This window comes from Malus domestica, chromosome 03 (assembly GCF_042453785.1).
Source record: "Malus domestica chromosome 03, GDT2T_hap1".
NCBI classification, from domain to species: domain Eukaryota; kingdom Viridiplantae; phylum Streptophyta; class Magnoliopsida; order Rosales; family Rosaceae; genus Malus; species Malus domestica.
Window position 1 is genome coordinate 620,087 of NC_091663.1, and position 18,909 is coordinate 638,995.

Here is an 18,909-nt window from a genome sequence, read left to right on the forward strand (position 1 = left end):
AATAATTTAGTTGAAACTTTGGTTTCTTTTTGTAAGTGGACAAGAGAGAGAGCGAGAGCTTGGAAAGAGAAGAATGAAAGAATAATTGAGTCGAAATATTGGTTTTCTTTTTTATAATGAATAATTTAGTCAAAACCTTGGTTCCTTTTTGTAAGTAGATGAGAAAGAGAGCGAGAGCTTGGAAAGAGAAGAATGAAAGAATAATTTAGTCAAAACATTAGTTCTCTTTTTTTTTAATGAATAATTTAGTCGAAACTTGGGTTCATTTTTCTCACTGAAGTGTACAAAAAGACAAGTCTTTGTACTTGGTCTTGTCATCTGCTATTTTTTTTCATGAAATATTAAATTTATTTAGAGTGGAACCTCATACAGTTAAAGAAAAAAAAACATTTCTAGCAAAATAAGGTAAAGAATTATCCCAAATATAAGTATCTATATCTATATATATAAAGTGAGAGCCCCAGTTTGGTAAAGCATTTGAAAATGCCAAAAATATCCTCATTAAATAAGAGAGATAACTCAAAACTAACCGCTTATAATATAGGTAAAATAGTAAAAATGAAACACAACATTGATGGGAAATGCTTGCCTGGGGGATACTGTTTACGCACACTCAGCAAAGATTGTTACTATTGGTTGGATGAATCACACTCACCCTGGCAGATTCATCATAAATTTCATCAATAAATTTGGCCCCTTAGATTAGTGATCCCAAACATGATATATTAAAAAAAAAAAAAAAAGGACTGGACGAGGCAGTTGCAAGGATTTGACGATGGAAACTGTTGTCTCCATGTACGACCCACGTTCTGAAAAGGAGATTGGAATGTTCAATTTCAACCTTTTCAGATTTGCTTCTCCATCCACCCCCAACATTCACCCATCGGCAGTTCGGCACTGTAATCCTCTGCCTCTACTACAAAAACTCCATTTTTGCTTTTGCTTCATTGTAACAGATGTTCTTTTGGTGAGTTGTTTTCTACAACTCCAAAAGGCTCTTCTGCTTCAATCAGTCAATTTTCCCACACAAATTAACAAATTGCATGCGAAGAAAATCATGAATCCAGGAAAACATTGCATGTATCATCAAATCTCTCACCTTCTTTTCCTTTTTTGGGGTATGATCTTAAATTCGGATGTATTTTCGATTTTATTTTTTTATTTTTTTTTTACTTTCCAACGGAGGAGTCTAACCCCACTTTTAACATGTACTTTTCATTATCTCTTTTTGTGATTTTTCCAATTGTTCTGTCAATCCTTTAATTTTCCAATTGTTCTGTCAATCCTTTAATTGCAGCAAAAAAATTGTGCATGTATGGTTTTTTTTTTTTTTTTTTTTCTTCCCCTTTTAATCTTACCACTTCACTTTTCTATCATGTACAAGGGACCTGAAGAAGCAGTTGACGCTGATCTACCATAAAGACCCCCATGATAAAAAAGTTATCATTCGTGCACCTGTAATGCAGGTCCATTAGCAATCTTAGGTCAAATCAAAACTTTCATACAAGTTCCTTCCTGTAAAAAAATTGTATGTGCCGCTCACACACAATGAACAAAAGCTTCTTATATATTATTGACCGCCACGACCAATGACATTGGCACATGGTCATAAAATGAATGTTTTAAAATCGAAAAAGGTAAAAGATAGAAAGAAAAAAAACTGAAAAAAAAAATCTGAAGATGACAATAGAAAACCCATAGTCATTAAGCTGTAAAGACATTTATACCCTTACATGTGAGCAGCCCGTGTAACTTCTCAACGAAATTTGGATGAAAAATTTAATTAGGATCAAGATTACTAACGGACTTCACACACATATATGTTTAATAACCTTTTTATTACGAGGTCAATTTGAAAATACTATATTACCAGGATTCCTAATAAATTTTTGCCTTAAAAAATTATAAACAAAAATGATTTACAAAAGTATTTTTCTCCTTTATAAAACCAATTTATAATATATTTTTGGAGAAAACCAATTGGTATTAGGCAGAGATGGGGAAACGGTGCCGCTGTAGGTAAGTTTGTGGTAATGCTTTATGAATGTCATGCCAGAAGAGCATGTGCATGTGCTGATGATCTCTGTGTAGGGATGGGCAAAATACCCATGGATTTGGGTAACCGCGATTATCCGTCCATTTAAAGTTCACGATTACGGTTATAGGTAACTGTTTAGACGAACAAACAGTTATGGGTATAACCGTTTATCCATGAAATTTAAATGGGTGGTTATGAGTATTATCCGCAGTTATAACGGGTATCTATCGGTTATGGGTATTACCCGTAGTTATAATGGGTATCCATTTAACCATTTAAACTTTCTGTAACTGAGTGTACAATGTAAACTTTCTGTGATCAATGTAAACTGAGTGTACAATATAAACTTTCTGTGATCACTTACCTCTGTTGGATTCATGTTAATTGGTGTTGGTGTTTCTAAATGGGATACTAATTCAATTTATACATTTCTTTTGTATGCCTCTTTTGGTGATAACGAGTCTATGAGACTTTGTGATTGAACGTGCTAAAGCATTAGTGTTCGAAAGTGTTTAGTTTCGGAATATTTTGGAGCTTTGAATCATCTAGTATTCAAGATAATGACTACTTAATGGTTTTAGAATCTTTACTTTGTAATCATATGAATTATAATTAAAGACTTGCTTGGGTGTAGCGAAAAAATATCATTCGTAAACTATTATTTCAATTATTGGAATTGTATGGGGACTTAAATGATTAAAATATGGAAATGCATGCTAAAATGTACCTATAATGATGTTTAATTGTCATAAAACGAAAATTATGACAAATTTTTCTATTGTAATTTTCAAGTTGTTAGAAAAAACGTGTAGATGGGTGAAGAAATGGGTAAATGGGTAAAAAAATTGATAAACTAGTTGAAAAAGAGGTAAACGGATAAATTGTTATGGTTAAATAGGTAAACGATTATGGTTAAATGGGTACACGGTTATGAGTATGGTTAACCGTTTATAAACGGTTATGAGTATGAGTATAACTGTTTATACAATTATCCAACGGGTAAACGGTTATGAAAATATGAACATAAACGATTAAGGATACCCACCCACCATAACCGTTGCCCATCCCTATCTATGTGTCGTGTGTGTTTTGTCAAGAGTTTATTTTCGATCGGTCAATGCAAATAAGGAAACCAGAGCCAAGATAAAGTCTATGGTACCAACCAAGGAAGAAAATATCGGTAATATCGGAAATATCGGTAGTCCGAAAACACGGAAATATCGATGGAAATATCGGGATAATATCGATATCGATAAAAATTACATGGAAACAACGGAAATTGTAAGAAAAACTTGGAAATTTTTAATGAAACTTTGCAGGATGTTTATTTAGTCAATTATCTATTAGTTTATCACAAAAAATTGGAAGGAAATGCATTGCATGATGGATTTAACTGATTTAAGTTGATTATATAGCGAGCTGGCAAACATTGTGAGTGTAGAAAATATGTAGTAATTAATGAAAGAAGTTTAAACACACCATAATCATTTATATATAATTAATTAGTACAATATTGGGAGATTTTATTTAGGATATTAAAAAAAAAAGGGAAGTGAATAAAATGATGAAGAATAATGTGCCGAATTTGACACTTTAAATTTCTTACACATAAGCATGCGTCTAGGCGTTGAAGTTCCAAATTATAGTATATCAATTAACGATTGAAAATCAATACGTTGAATAAGACTAAATTTTAATTCTCTCCTCTCGAATGTCTTAATTCTAGAACACACATACATATGAGTAATATTCAAACATTGCAATTCAATTCTCTCCTCTCGAATGCTTTTTTATTTTCTGGAATTATTTTAATTCTTGCTGGATACATCTCATCAGTTATAGTAGTGGTGACAAAATAGTATTACAAGGCCTGAGGCCGCATAGATGACAGATGCAGTACACTTAAACCAGAGAGGAAATGGGATTGTGATGGAAACGAAGAAGGCGGTCACTCCAAAGAAGACACCAAAATAATGGAAGAGATGAACTATGATTCGTGGACATTTGGAGTTCTGAATGAACTTGCCAACCAAGATGCTAGAAAAGGAGAGTGTGATTGCGAGACCGAGAAAGCAAAAGGTTAGAGGGAGCTGCTTGGAGTGAAGTTGGATGGGTATGAGAGCCATTGCAATTGCCGTTGACAAGCAATACGCCAGAATAATCGTTGCCCAATCAAAGTTGTGCTTCCTAGGCGGCCTAGAGCTTGCGGCAGCTGCTGGTGGTGGTGGCTCGGCAGGTGCAGTTGTTTCCAGGTCATTATCCAACGCGCTAGTGAAGATTTTGTTTACTTGCTGCAAACATGCCTTCATTCTTGTGGAAAAGAGAGAGGGAGAGATGGGTTTGTTTATTGGTTTTTGGTCGAGGAGAGATACGTTTGTTAATTACCAAATAATCGCACATGATACATACATATATATATATATATATATATATATATATATATATATATATGAACAGTGATTTTGGCCACTTTTGGCCACTTCGACAAAAGATGACTTTTGGCCACTTCGACAAAGATGACTTTTGGCCACTTTTGGCCACTTCCATAAAAGATGAATAAAGATGAACATGAACAGTGATTTTGATGTCACTTCAACAAAATGATGAATTCCTCTCTGCTGTGACCTGGTCCTTTCTATTTTCTTGTTTCTTCTCCGCTTGTGTTGGTGAGAGTCATTTTCTATTATATTATTTACTCACACGAGGACTGAGACGTTGACCATTTCCATTTTCAATTATATTTGGAATCACGGCGTGTTGCATGTGACTTACACGTTTTAAATGTATTTATATGCGTAAATTGACAAAAGAAAAGTCAAATATTTGAAGTAAATGAATAAATTTAGATCATGCTAGAAGAAACCCCTCATAAACCAATTAAAGCAGCTGAATTCACATAATAAAATCCGTCTCTATAGAATTTATATTAAGAATAGGGAAAATAATATTTAGTAAACAATTAATTGAATCACATTATTATTAGCCCATTGTGAAACTAAGGGTAAACAAATGGCCTTAGTCTCACATAGTTGTCATGATTCATGACCATGCACAATCACATGTAGAAGACATGCACTTTAGGTTATGCAAAGCCAAAAAAGAAAACGAGAGTTGATTTTCACACGTTGTTTTTAGTTTTTTACACATTTTTTTATTGTAAGCTATTAGATTGATTAAATAAAATAAAATATGTACACTATCGTGGACAATTGAATCTCTATCCTCATAGGAATGTATGTACACTACTTTTAACTTTCTACACACCTTTCTTCTTTTTTTTTTTTTCTAGCTGTAGGATTGAACAAAATAACGAAAATTAAAAAGGATAAGTGGATGAGCAGAAAGTAAAATAGGGTGTGCATAGTTCACTCTTAAAACTCAGTTCCTCTACAAGTGGAGGGAATAAGCTCTGCTTGAAAAGATCAATTGGGCTTGTTGGTAGAGGAAGGCTATTTGTCCAACCCCTCCCCCTTAGTCTCACAATGGACTAACAATAGTGTGATTCAATTAATTGTTTATTAAATATTATTTTCTCTATTCTTAATGTAAATTCTATAGAGACCGATTTATTATGTGAATTCAGATGCTTTAATTGGTTTACGAGGGATTTCTTCTAGCATGATCTAAAATTATTCATTTACTTTGAAATATTTGACTTTTCTTTTGTCAATTTACACATATAAATACATTTAAAACGTGTAAGTCACGTGTAGCACGCCGTGATTCAAAATATAATAGAAAATGGAAGTGGTCAACGTCTCATCCTCGTGTGAGTAAATAATATAATAGAAAATGACTCTCTCACTAACACAAGCGGGCAGTGCGCAGGATAGTAAACATGCGCATAGACTTGCAGCCTAATAGGGAGGGAGGGAAAATAAGAAGACGAAAGAAGGAGGATTGCGTTGGAAGCGAGCGAGTCAATGGAGTCGACCGATTCGGAGAAGAAACAAGAAAATAAAAAGGTCACAGGCAGAGGGGAATTTCAGGGGAAAAAAAAAACGTGGGCTTTTGGGTCGTGGAATTGTTCTTGTATATTAATAATACATGCATGTACCTACATAAACGTGAAATCGACTAGTGCATCTATATATATAAAGTGAACATTCTATAAAGGTGAAATATTCAAAATACCATATATTACCCTTCAAGAATTTCAAAAATTACAATTGAATCAAAAAAAGTTTAATTGATTGACCACTTTTTAATTTTTAATGAATATAAATTTAAAACTTTAGAAAAGAAAAAAAATTAAAGGTGGTTAGGTTTCACGTTTTTGCTTCGTTTTTTTTTTTTTGAATGATTTTTAATAAAAATATAAATTAGCTATTTAAATAAAAAAAAATTTAAAAACAAAACATGGTCTAATATAAAAAGGCCAATTACTTTTGCCAACCTCGTCATTTGCCCTTTCTAAATTTATTATTTATTTTAATATTTTAAAAATTATTGTTGTCACTCTAAAAATATAATTCTGCAGTCACTTAATATTACGATCTTAAGTGGTATTCCATTTTACTTGTAAATGAGAGGTCTTAAAGTTCGATTATCACTAAAGGCGAATTTGAACCACATTATGGCTAACCCATTGTGAGGTTTAGTCAATTTCCTTTCCATAATTAGTGTAAATCATATCATTTGTTAAAAATAAAGAAAAAGTAAAACCTAAGTGTGCATTTCAATTTTTTTATAATTAGAAAGAAATATCCTCTTATGCAGTGGCTGCAGAAATGCCTTGTTAATTTCCAAATGTAAGTATTATTAATGGAGTGTACAAAAAGACATGTCTAGCAAAAAGACATGAAGTGTCGAAACTGGATCCCCTCCCGAGCCTGAGGACCGGAGTTTGCTGAGCAACTTATCTGAACTCTTGAAATTTAATTTAACAGTTACAAATAATAATTGCAGCCGTTGAAACAAATGAACATTTGAAAGATGTTTTAGGGGAGGTTTGACGACATCAGCATATTTAAATTCTTCTGTACATCTGGAAGATGTTTTGGGGGAGGTTTGACGACATCAGCATATTTAAATTCTGTACATCTGGAAGATGTTTTAGGGGAGGTTTGACGACATAGGGGAGGTTTGATGACATCAGCATATTTAAATTCTTCTGTACATTTGATGTATGACATTGTGCATGGTATAAAGCTCCTTCGCTGATGAACTGTGCATGGTATAAAAGTCCATAAATCAGTATTTATAAATATCGCGTATTTAAAAGTCAATAAATCCGGCTGGTTATCGTTGAATTGATGACAGAATTTTAGGGTTGTGAAAATCTGCTGATGTCATCAAACCTCCCCTAAAACATCTTTCAAATGTACAGAATAATTTAAATAGAAAACTTCATTTTAATCTTTGGCAAAGATGATTTTTAGATTAAAACCATAAGTAAGATCAAAATCTAATTTTAGTCCCTTGATACATTAATAACCTCATTTATTAATTATATTTTGATTTTTTTATTATTTATCTTTTTCTTTCTAATTTTTAATGTATTAATTTTATTTCATTATAATTTTTATTTTCATTTCCATTTCATTCATCGTAATATATTTTGTTGTGAACATTTAGATAAACTAATTTTTGTTATACAATATATTTCGATGTACTTTATCTTCTTCATTTAGATATATTAAATTCATTATAATACATTTCGATGCATACATTTAGGTACACATATTTCGGTACATACATTTCGATACATACATTTAGGTACATTAATTCAATATAATACATTTTTGGTACTAACATTTCGGTGTATACATTTCGGTACACACATTTAGGTACATTAATTTAATATTAATACATTTCGGTGCATATATTTAGGTACATACATTTCGGTACTAACATTTAAATATATTAGTTCAATATAATATATTTCGGTATTAACATTTAGGTACATTAATTGAGCTTTCAAGTTTGAAGAATGTTAAATAAAATTAATAAATTAAAAAACTCTTTTTTTGGTCAAAAAATAAATTAAAATTTGTGTATTAATAAATTTAAATATTTAATGGGAGACATTAAATAAAATGCACATTAAATATTTTGAATTAAGGACACATTAGGGACTAAAATCAATATTCAATCTAACACCAGGTTTTTTTTTAAATTTTTATCTTCTTTAAGAATTAAAGTTCAAAAACCCCCTAATTTAAATATGCTGATGTCATCAAAACATCTTTCAAATTATGCGCACAAACCGAATTGCTGTAGCATGCCCTTCTTCACCCAAACAATCGAGCCGATATTAAATTACCAAAATGCCCACGCTCTATGTTTTTGCTATAAAATGCCTCGTCTCCAGGTCCAGCTGAAACAAACTCTCACACTCCCGACTCCATCTCATCTCTCTCTCTCTCCCCCCTCTTTCTCTCTCTAGATGCACATATATATAATAGTGCTTCCTCATATTCTATAAAAAGGGATAGGGATCCAAAGCCCCGTTCACTACACGAGGTGTGAAGAAGTTGCTTCACTAAAAAACCCATCTCCCCCTCTCTTCTTTCCAGAAAAAAAATGAAGGCGTTTCTGCAGCAACTACTCAACAAGATATTCAGAAGCGTGTTGGATAATGACCTTGACCCATCCAACTTAGATTGGGCAACAATTATTCTGTCGTATTGCTTGTCAACGGCAATTGGAATGGCTCTCGCACCCATCCAACTGCACTCCAAGCAGCTCCCTCTATCCTTTTGCTTTCTCGGTCTCGCAATCACACTCTCCTTCTCGAGCATCCTGGTTAGCAAGTTCATTCAGAACTCCAAATGCCCACGAATCATAGTTCATCTCTTCCATTATTTCAGTGTCTTATTTGGGGCGATCTCCTTCTTCATTTCCATCACAATCCCATTTCCCCTCTGGTTCAAGTGTACTGCCTCTGTCATCTACGCGGCCTCAGGCCTTGTAATACTATTTTGTCACCACTACTACAATTGATGAGATGTATCCAGCAAGAATTAAAATAATTCCAGAAAAGAAAAAAGCATTCGAGAGTAGAGAATTGAATTGCAACGTTTGAATATTACTCATATGTATGTGTGTTCTAGAATTAAGACAGTTTGTATGATATGGGTAAATTAATCGTGTTGGAAAATACTAGTATCTAGATTTATTTTAGAGGTATTCATCAATTTACCCCATAAACTTGTAAGGATTGACCTATTTTTTCCCTCAACTTTAATTTTGGCCAGTTTCCCCCTCAACTCTCATAATTAGTCAATTTCCCCCCTCAACTTTAATTTTGGCCAAATCCCCCCCTTAACTCTCACAATTAGTAAATTTGCACCTTAGTGTTTTTTTTTAAATTTAATTTTCCATCTGTTCTTTTGTTAAATAGCTATCCGCATGACTGTATTTAAAGGGCAAAAAAGTTATTTTCCTTACACCTTATATCTTCTTCCTTTTTTTTCAACTTTCTCTTCTTCTTCCTTGTCTCCATGATGAGCCCGTGACTACTGCTAATGCCTCCCTCCTCCGCTATTTGCATCCCAGTCCATTTGTTATGCTGCTTTTGCAGTTTGCATTTGCCCACACCCCGTCGCCTCCTCCCCCGGCCTCGTCTACCTCTGGTAAGGTGTAGGGAAACCTACTTAACGGAAAATGACAATAGGGTGCAAATTGAAAAAATGATAGCATGGTGCAAATTGACTTTTTTTGCCCTTCAAAGGCAGTCATGCGGATGCCTACTTAACAGAAGAATACATGAAAAATTTAAAAAAAAATTAAAGTAGGGTGCAAATTGACTAATTATGAGAGTTGAGAAAGGAAATTGGCCAAAATTAAAGTTGAGGGGGAAATTAGTCAATGGTCACAAGTTCAAGGGGTAAATTGATGAATACCTCTTTATTTTAAGAGTAGCTATTTGTACCATCACGTGTACCATTTTTTTAATAGAGGTAGGGTCTGTAAACTCATACAAATAAATGGTAAAAATAACATTTTTATTATTTTAATGTTTGGTATTTTGGACCTAACCCATTAGTACTGGAGTTTCATTTCCTTGCTTATTAAGCCAAGTGAAAATAAATAAATTGTAAGAATAACATTTTTGTTATTTTAATGTTGGGTATTTTGGGCCTAACTCATTAGTATTAGGGTTTAGTTTTTTTTCCTATTAGGGTTAGGTCAGTTTTCTATATTTATATGGTACTTTGTAACTCTATATAAAAGGTTAGTCACGATGTAGCCTCTTGAAATTTTATAGCCATTTCGACAAATTTGTTTGTTTAATAATATTCTTATCATTTATAAAAACTATATATAACATGCGAAAAAGAACAAACAGTCGCCTCTTCAGGACCGACAGTCGCACGATGCTTATACACAGAGGCAAGCAACTAAAGATATTAAGCCGTGGGACTCCCCAAACAATAGAAGAATATCCTTCAGTATGCAAATTCAATATGAGACACTGAAAGGCACAAACTCTTCGACAAAAAAGCTCTCAGCTGAGACTCCTTGCTGGACATTATCAAGTGAAAGGATAGAAGTTCGAAAAGAGCAAACTACCTAGAAGAATGTACGCAGCAGAGTATGCCAAAACTATATATCCCCATCTCTTACCAGTACCACGAGATTTCATTATATACGACGCAAACCAATAGAAGGGAGGGCTGAAGGATAAGAAACGAGTAGCAACCTGCCAAACATGAAGCATTCAAAGTTATGATATCAATTTTCCAAATACAAACCTTGCCAGAAAAATAACGTAATAATACCAGTAAAGAGCACAAGCTAAAAACCAAGATGGTAATCACTAATCTATTATGCCATTCTGATCGCAAGGCAGCATCTTCACACCATCTTTGGAAGAAAACTTTACGCGTCATCTCACTAAGTGAAAAGTTTTAGTCTTGGTGCATACAAATTTGGAAATACATGCATAGTTCGGAGTTTTTTGTGAGTTAGTTCTATTCAAAATGTAAAACTTGAGCATGATTAATCTTTACATGATTGGTAAATCTTCATCTATCAAGCTTTTCGTCCCTGAAACAATTTGTCCATTACAAGGGGAAACAAGCAACTGATTCCCTCTAGCTTGATTTTTCCATTGAAAGATAAAATATATCATGATGCCAGTGATGATCGGATCTCTTTTGTTTTAACATCAGAATCCAAATATAAACCCAAAAATTTGACAAAATTATATTGATCAAGTCGAAGAGAATTACTGACAACCATAATTTCATGAAGCTGTGTTGGAACTGAACTAGGTTATCAAGAGCTTTGAGAATGCAAAGTATGGAAGCACTAGTATAACAACAACAACAACAACAAAGCCTTTTCCCACTAAGTGGGGTTGGCCTATGAATCCTAGAACGCCATTGCGCTCGGTTTTGTGTCATGTCCTCCGTTAGAACCAAGTACTCTAAGTCTTTTCTTAGGGTCTCTTCCAAAGTTTTCCTAGGTCTTCCTCTACCCCTTCGGCCCTGAACCTCTGTCCCGTAGTCACATCTTCGAACCGGAGCGTCAGTAGGCCTTCTTTGCACATGTCCAAACCACCGGAACCGATTTTCTCTCATCTTTCCTTCAATTTCGGCTACTCCTACTTTACCTCGGATATCCTCATTCCCAATCTTATCCTTTCTCGTGTGCCCACACATCCCACGAAGCATCCTCATCTCCGCACACCCATTTTGTGTACGTGTTGATGCTTCAGCGCCCAACATTCTGTGCCATACAACATCGCTGGCCTTATTGCCGTCCTACATAATTTTCCAAAACAGGAAATCAAATAACAACCCACGATTATACAGGCCCTAAAATCGTGGTGAGTGACTAGGTTAAAAACAGAAAACAACTTGTCCCTCAAGTATAGGAGGGTTATTAGCACGTCCAGGAGTAAACCCTAGAATAAAGGAACCCTAACGACTAGACTTTTGACTCTTTCAACAAGCTGAAATTTAGTATTCTATATTTCTCAAATACTCTTAGCTCAAATTTTTTTGGCAAGATAAAGAACTTTAAGAGGGAATAAAATCAAACCTGCACATGCATGACAAAAAATGCGGTGGCTGCCATAAATCCCAAATGTAGGATACATGGAAGCACAGCAACAGACAAGTATCCTTGCTTTGCTCATACTTTATGTTCTTCTGGGAGTAAGGCAGGACCATCTTTGTTCACTTGCTTCCTTGTGCGATTTTCTGTTACATTTGCAAACGATTGATTACACGCTGTTGAAAGCCAGCATGAATGGAAGAGAAACAATATTCCAAAAATACTGATTAGGTCATGCATAATAAAACAATTGGATGCATGTGCACATATTGATTTATGCTAAACGATTGATTTACTAGCTTCACATACGTCAACAGAATAAGCTATAAAGCAATGACAGTAATAATATGTCAAATCACAAAGCAATGGCTGTTTAAAAGTAAAACCCTGACTTCTGGAGGAGTATTCTGCTAGGGAAAATAGCACAGCAGCAGAATCCTTATCCTCAAGAGGTGCACGGAAACCCAAAGAGAAGAAATTTTCAGGATTTGACTTCGCGTAGTGGACGATTGAGCAAAGTGCCAGAGACAATATTGGCGACGCCAGCAGAAAGTTTGGCAACTGTTTAACTTGGAATTATCTCAAGAAACCTACTCCCCTGGCATGAACGTAAACCATCAACTATGAATATATCTCTATTTTATTCCAATTTTTTTACATTTATCCTTTATTTGCACGGTATAACTATAAGTATAACAAGATGAAACAGTACAGATGTATATAGAGCTAGCCCAATTACCATTTCTTGCAAAATCAAATACTAATTTGCATCTTATACATAATAGACTATCCTTTATTACTATTTAGTGATGCTTTTCCAATAATCAGCAGGACAAGGACTTTTTTCGTAACAGTGCTCTACAACAATCGACAGTAATGATTGTGAACGTTTAGCTAAACCTGAAAAAAAGGTATTTGTCTGATGAACAAGCATTGGTGGTTAAAGATCACATACCAATAGTGACTTTGAATATAATTGTACAACAATGGTACCCTTGCATTGCACCAGGGCCTCATATCGGATGGAAGATGTCCAAGACAGAGCTTGTTGTATCCATATGCTTGAAATGCAATAAAAGGAACAAATATACATATACAGAGCAGAGCTCCACCAACAACAGCCTGCAATACCAACCGCCACAGAAATGAAAATTACTAAGCGATCATCTTTTTGATAAGTATAAACCAACAAATTGCTTTGTGCTACATAATTGACATGTTCTGTTTTCCTCTGATACTGTACAAGAATATTCTAACCACGTCTACATGGTATGGAGTGGTATGGTTTGCTGAATGAAAGTCTACTTTCGTGGAACCGAGTGGGCAAAATAAATTATTGATAATCATGATACTGAAGCTTAATCTTTCATATGTATCAACTTAAAATCATATGTAAAATAAAAAATTGAAACCTACAAAAGGACGCTTTCTCAAGAAAACAGCATCATAGGCCTGATGCATAGTCTGAAAACAGAAATAACCAGCATTAAGCACTCCATTGAACCTTGAAAATCCCGAAAGAGCAAACCAAAGAACAGCAATGACATCTTTTCCAGATATTAGATGGTACAATCCTCCAACTGAAAAAAGGGCGAACAATGTCTCTGAATATCTGCAGTATAAAGCAGATGACAACCTCAGCCTGATGCAATATCATAGGTACCAACAAGAAAGAAACAAAAGAAAAGGGAAATTACATTGATGAATAGAATATGGAAGCTGAATTGAAGCAAAACAAAATCGAAGCCCTCACTGCTGCTTCTTGGTCCTTCAAAATGACAACTGAAAGCCTGTTAAAGTGACAAGGGAAAGACAAGTAATCAAAAGTTTTAAACCAATCGAAAAGTCAATGTAAAATAATCAAGGGCAGCCAATAGGATCCAGGTTGATATTTATAGCTCCCCATTCTCGAAACTTCATTCTGATATATATCTACATTCTTTCCTTTTAATTATTGACAAAATCCAATTTCAGAGAATAAGGGCCTCATTAAGGTGGCAGACAAGCTCTAATTATTGCTGGAAAGAAACACACTTGAAGATGCCAAATAGTTAGAGTCCGGATAAACCTTTTCCGAATCGAATTGAAATTATGAAAATCCTAACTAGCTCACCTGTATAAATAAACTGCCGCAAACACGAAGCCAATGTTATTAATCACATAGCCGGATAATCCCAACACAGCTCTTTGCCCAATAACTGGAACCAATGGCGCCAAAACTGAAACACAAAGCACAACTCCTAACTATAAAAAAGCACTTATTCAAACTCAACAAACTGATAAAACACCAATTGGATATGCTTAAAGTTCAGAAATTGCCAATTGGGTAAGCTCAAAGTTCACAAATTGCCAATTGGGTAAGCTTAAAGTTCACAAATTGTCATTTGGGTAAGCTCAAATTTCACAAATTGCCAATTGGGTAAGCTCAAAGTTCACAAATTGCCAATTGGGTAAGCTTAAAGTTCACAAATTGTCATTTGGGTAAGCTCAAATTTCACAAATTGACAATTGGGTAAGCTCAAAGTTCACAAATTGCCAATTGGGTAAGCTCAAAGTTCACGAATTGCCAATTGGGTATTGCTTAAAGTTCACAAATTGCCAATTGGGTATTGCTTGAAACCGTAGAAACTATCATACTTCCAAAATGTTATTACTGAAAGCTGATAATCTGGGCTTAACCTGTGCGGGATAAGAACGACATGCAAAGATGAAGAAGGGGGAAGAAAGCATAGGTCTGCTCGTACTCGTAGCCATACTCTGCGATCCGGACAAAGTAGACACTGTCCCATACAATGCTGGACTCGATAGCCGAACCCAGGGAATGAAAGAGAACGTTTTTTTGTGCAGGGATGGTAGATAGGCAATCGGGATTGATGGGGGCGGAGGTGTCGTACTAGGACAAGAGAGTCCGCCATAGGAGGATTAGAGTCAGGACTGGATTGCTGATCTGATCACTGTGGCTTCATGGTATACTTCCTTCTATTTTTTTTATGGAACGTTACAAGTATAAGGTAAAGAGTAAGTATAAGTATTATTAATGGAGTGCCCAACGCCCTTCTCTGTCATTTTTTATTTTATTAGTTATTCTATATTTTTTACATTTTATTCTTTATTTATTAAAAACTTAAATTTCAATTTTTAGTTTCAAATAATTTAAAAAACCCACTAACTAATTTTAGTTTTGCCCCTTTCTAATTAAATTGTTAGGGAGGAGGATTTTGTGATATTATGAATATTGGCAAACTATCGTTGGACTCTATGAACCATTTTTTTAGTAAATTAAGGATTAAACATATTACAATTTATGTTGCTGCTAATACTTCAATATGTCAGCTAAAGCAATCAAGTCAAATACGACACATGCTCGGAGAACAATTAAAAAAGAGAAATTATATTCACACATTCTAAATTACTTCTCTCACACCAGTTTTTAATATTTTATACGAATCATTAACACTTGAAAGAAAAATATTAAAAAATTTAAAAAGTGTGAGAAAAGTAATTTAAGAGGTGTGAATATAATTTCCCTTAAAAAAAAACCAAATTTTTTTCATTGTCCATGTAGTGATAGGTTGCTTTCAAAATGACCCCGTGATAAAAAAAAAAAAAAAAAGTTAACAATCGTACACCTGAGGTGGAGTCCATTAGCAATCTTAGTCCAAATCAAAACTTTCATACAAGTGGCCGCAAAAAAATTGTATGTGCCGCTCACATGAAATGATGAAAACTTGATTTGGACCAAAATTACTAACGGACTTCACCCCATATATATATATATATATATATATATATATATATATATATATATATTATATATTATATATGATTAATAACTTTTTGAGGACCTCTTTTACACGAGTCATTGGATTAATCTCACCATGAAAAAAAAACTGATGAAGTTATATAATCTTGTTATACCTAACCAAAATGGAAACACACAGAAAAAAAAGAAGGGTTTACTCTCATCCTTCCGGTTCCCCGGGCCCGAGAGAGGAGCAAAAATGCAACCCGTTCGATCTTAGAGGAAATCTGTCGTCAAGGACGTCGTCCCGACCCTCTCTCTCTACCGCTCTGCTTCCGCCCTTGAAGTTCGTCTCAAAGAGTTTTAGATCTTCGCCCTGGATTGCCTCCGAGGTAATTTTCCTATCCACAAACTTTGTAATTTCCATTTCACAGCACAATTTTTGTCTCCAAACTTTGGTGATATCTTTTAATTTTGATTTTTGTTTGATTCCTGAAAAAATTCTGAAAAGCGATGCACATTTCTGGAGCTAAGTAAATAGAATACACTATAAACGTACACCTTTCACCGTTTAGGGCATGAAATTAAACACACAACAAACTGAAGTTCCTGTACTTTTCAGATTAGCCTGAAATTTCTTGTTAAGGTAGAAAATGCTGAAAAAAAAAAAGAAAAGATCATTGTCATGCTTGAGTGGTGACTGTTTGGGAGCCGGGAAAATAGTAGGATCGTGTTGATGTCTAGCGAATCCGGGGTTGAGTGGGTTTGTTTGTGGAAATTTGATTATAAATTGGTTTAATTTGTTGTGTTGAAAGACTGCAGCTACATGGTGTTGGTTCCAGAAAGAGAGAATGTAGTTGCAAATGCAGTAGTACAAGTTGCATAGGCACAGCATGAACAAACATCAACATGGCGCAACCGCATTACTGTCAAAAGCTAGTACAAATGAAGTTACATTAGGTAGCATATAGGCTCTAATTTGGAGTAACACAATTTTTTCCGCATGCATATATGGCTCCCCAGCCAGCATCAGTTAAACTAATGTTCCAGCTCCACTCACATTCATGGGAAATCAACCACCACCAACTGGCCCGTTTGCACCTACATTTCCCTAACATACGTCTAATAATTCTCCTGGATCACTGCCTGTTGGGAGCTCTACTAGATGGTCAAGCGGTCTACCAGCTCCACAACCAGGTGTTGCATCCATGCCAGTTGCCACCACCTTCAAATATATCAACGGTGGATATGGTAATATTCTGTAAACCATCCTATTGCACCACCAAGTTTTTGCTTCTATTCCACGGCCTCAAGCGGGACTGACTTCAACATCTCTATCATCATCTCTGCAAGCAACATTTCTGGAAGTGTTCCAAATTTCACTCCCCTAAAACCACCAGTGATGACGGCTCCAAGCCATTGCAATTTCACTTTCAGCCTCACCGACCACAGAATCCATCCTTCCAAACAGTTCCCCAGACAAGCAGTCATTGCAGCACAATCCTTCTCCCGCCAAAAACCTGCCCAATGCAGCTAGAATAAAGATGATTAACAATATAATAATAATAATAATAATAATAATAATAATAATAATAAAAACGTTGCTTGAGAAGATCATACCTGGACATGGAGAATGGGATCGAATCGACCATCAGCTTCAAATCATCTTCCAATCTATATCTATGTAAGGGATGTGGGATATTTTGTGCCAGTAGCGTCCTTTTCCTGGTTGACATCTCTCTTTTAGCACAGGACACTCATAGAAGCAAAGTTCCGTAAGTGAAAGAGGCAGTCCCTCCGCTGGAATGGATGCTAGCTTTGGACAATCCCAGAGTTCCAGAGATTCAAGGGAGGATAGGAATTGAAAGCCCTTGCTGCTCGGTTTCTTCAGATTTGGGAAGCCACCAATTGAGAGTTCAGTGAGAGATTTGAGGAGCAGCGTCTCCATCCGGACCATGTCCGGTGGAAACGATACCGTATCCAGGTCTTCACCACCAATCCACAAGTATCTAAGAGAGGTGAGTCTGCATAACCCCCACTCCAACTCCCACAATGACTTACAGCTCTTGACCTTCCAAATCATAAGTAATGTTAGGTTGGCTGGAAAGTAGCAAGTCAAACCTTCATGGTAGTCGATAATCAATTTCTCAAGAGAGTTGAAATTGTGCATGTCTTCGGGCAACGCCTTCAATTTGGAATATTGTTTCTCTTCCATTCATGCTGGCTTTCAACACCGTGTAATCAATTGTTTGCAAATGTAACAGAAAATCGCACAAGGAAGCAAGTAAACAAAGATGGTCCTGCTTTACTCCCAGAAGAACATAAGGTATCAGCAAAGCAAGGATACTTGTCTTTTGCTGTGCTTCCGTGTATTCTACATTTGGGATTTATGGCAGCCACCGCATTTTTTGTCATGCATGTGCAGGTTTGATTTTATTCCCTCTTAAAGTTCTTTATTTTGCCAAAAAAGTTTAAGCTAAGAGTATTTGAGAAATATAGAATACTAAATTTCAGCTTCATGAAATTATGGTTGTCAGTAATTCTCTTCGACTTGATCAATATAATTTTGTCAAATTTTTGGTTTTATATTTGGATTCTGATGTTAAAACAAAAGAAATTCAATCATCACTGGCATCATGATTTATTTTATCTTTCAATGGAAAAAGCAAGCTAGAGGGAATCGGTTGCTTGTTTCCCCTTGTAATTGACAAATTGTTTCAGAGACGAAAAGCTTGATAGATGAAGATTAACCAATCATGTAAAGATTAATCATGCTGAAGTTTTACATTTTGAATATAACTAACTCACCAAAAACTCCGAACTATGCATGTATTTCCAAATTTGTATGCACCAAGACTAAAGATTTTCACTTACTAAGATGACGCGTAAAGTTCTCTTCCAGAGATGGTGTAATGATGCTGCCTGGTAATCAGAATGGCATAATAGATTAGTGATTACCATCTTGGTTTTCAGCTTGTGCTCTTTACTGGTATTATTATGTTATTTTTCTGGCAAGGTTTGTATTTGGAAAATTGATATCATAACTTTGAATGCTTCATGTTTGACAGGTTGCTACTTGTTTCTTATCCTTCAGCCCTCCCCTCTATTGGTTTGCGTCGTA

At 35.0% G+C, this 18,909-nt stretch overlaps 1 protein-coding gene and 1 pseudogene across 1 annotated transcript; both read right to left on the minus strand.

Annotated features, from left to right (window-relative positions):
- Positions 1–12,163: 12,163 nt before the first annotated feature.
- Positions 12,164–17,279, minus strand: LOC103415191 (uncharacterized). The gene is made up of 8 exons (XM_029099271.2): positions 17,109–17,279; positions 16,909–17,013; positions 14,726–14,939; positions 14,160–14,265; positions 13,744–13,836; positions 13,463–13,658; positions 13,002–13,168; positions 12,164–12,644 (listed from the first exon to the last, which is right to left on the minus strand). The coding sequence occupies exons 1-8, from the start codon at positions 17,277–17,279 to the stop codon at positions 12,623–12,625; spliced, it is 1,074 nt and encodes a 357-aa protein (XP_028955104.2). The 3' UTR covers positions 12,164–12,622.
- Positions 16,612–18,909, minus strand: part of LOC103407549 (putative disease resistance RPP13-like protein 1) — a 45,509-nt pseudogene continuing 43,211 nt past the window's right edge.

Coding starts and splice junctions, on each gene's coding strand:
- LOC103415191 (XM_029099271.2), bottom strand. CDS start 17,279: ATGACTGCTTGTCTGGGGAACTGTTTGGAAGGATGGATTCTGTGGTCG. Junction 14,266..14,725: donor GTCGTTCTTATCCCGCACAG/GTTAAGCCCAGA, acceptor TTTGTGTTTCAG/TTTTGGCGCCATTGGTTCCA. Junction 13,659..13,743: donor TCCATATTCTATTCATCAAT/GTAATTTCCCTT, acceptor TTTATACTGCAG/ATATTCAGAGACATTGTTCG.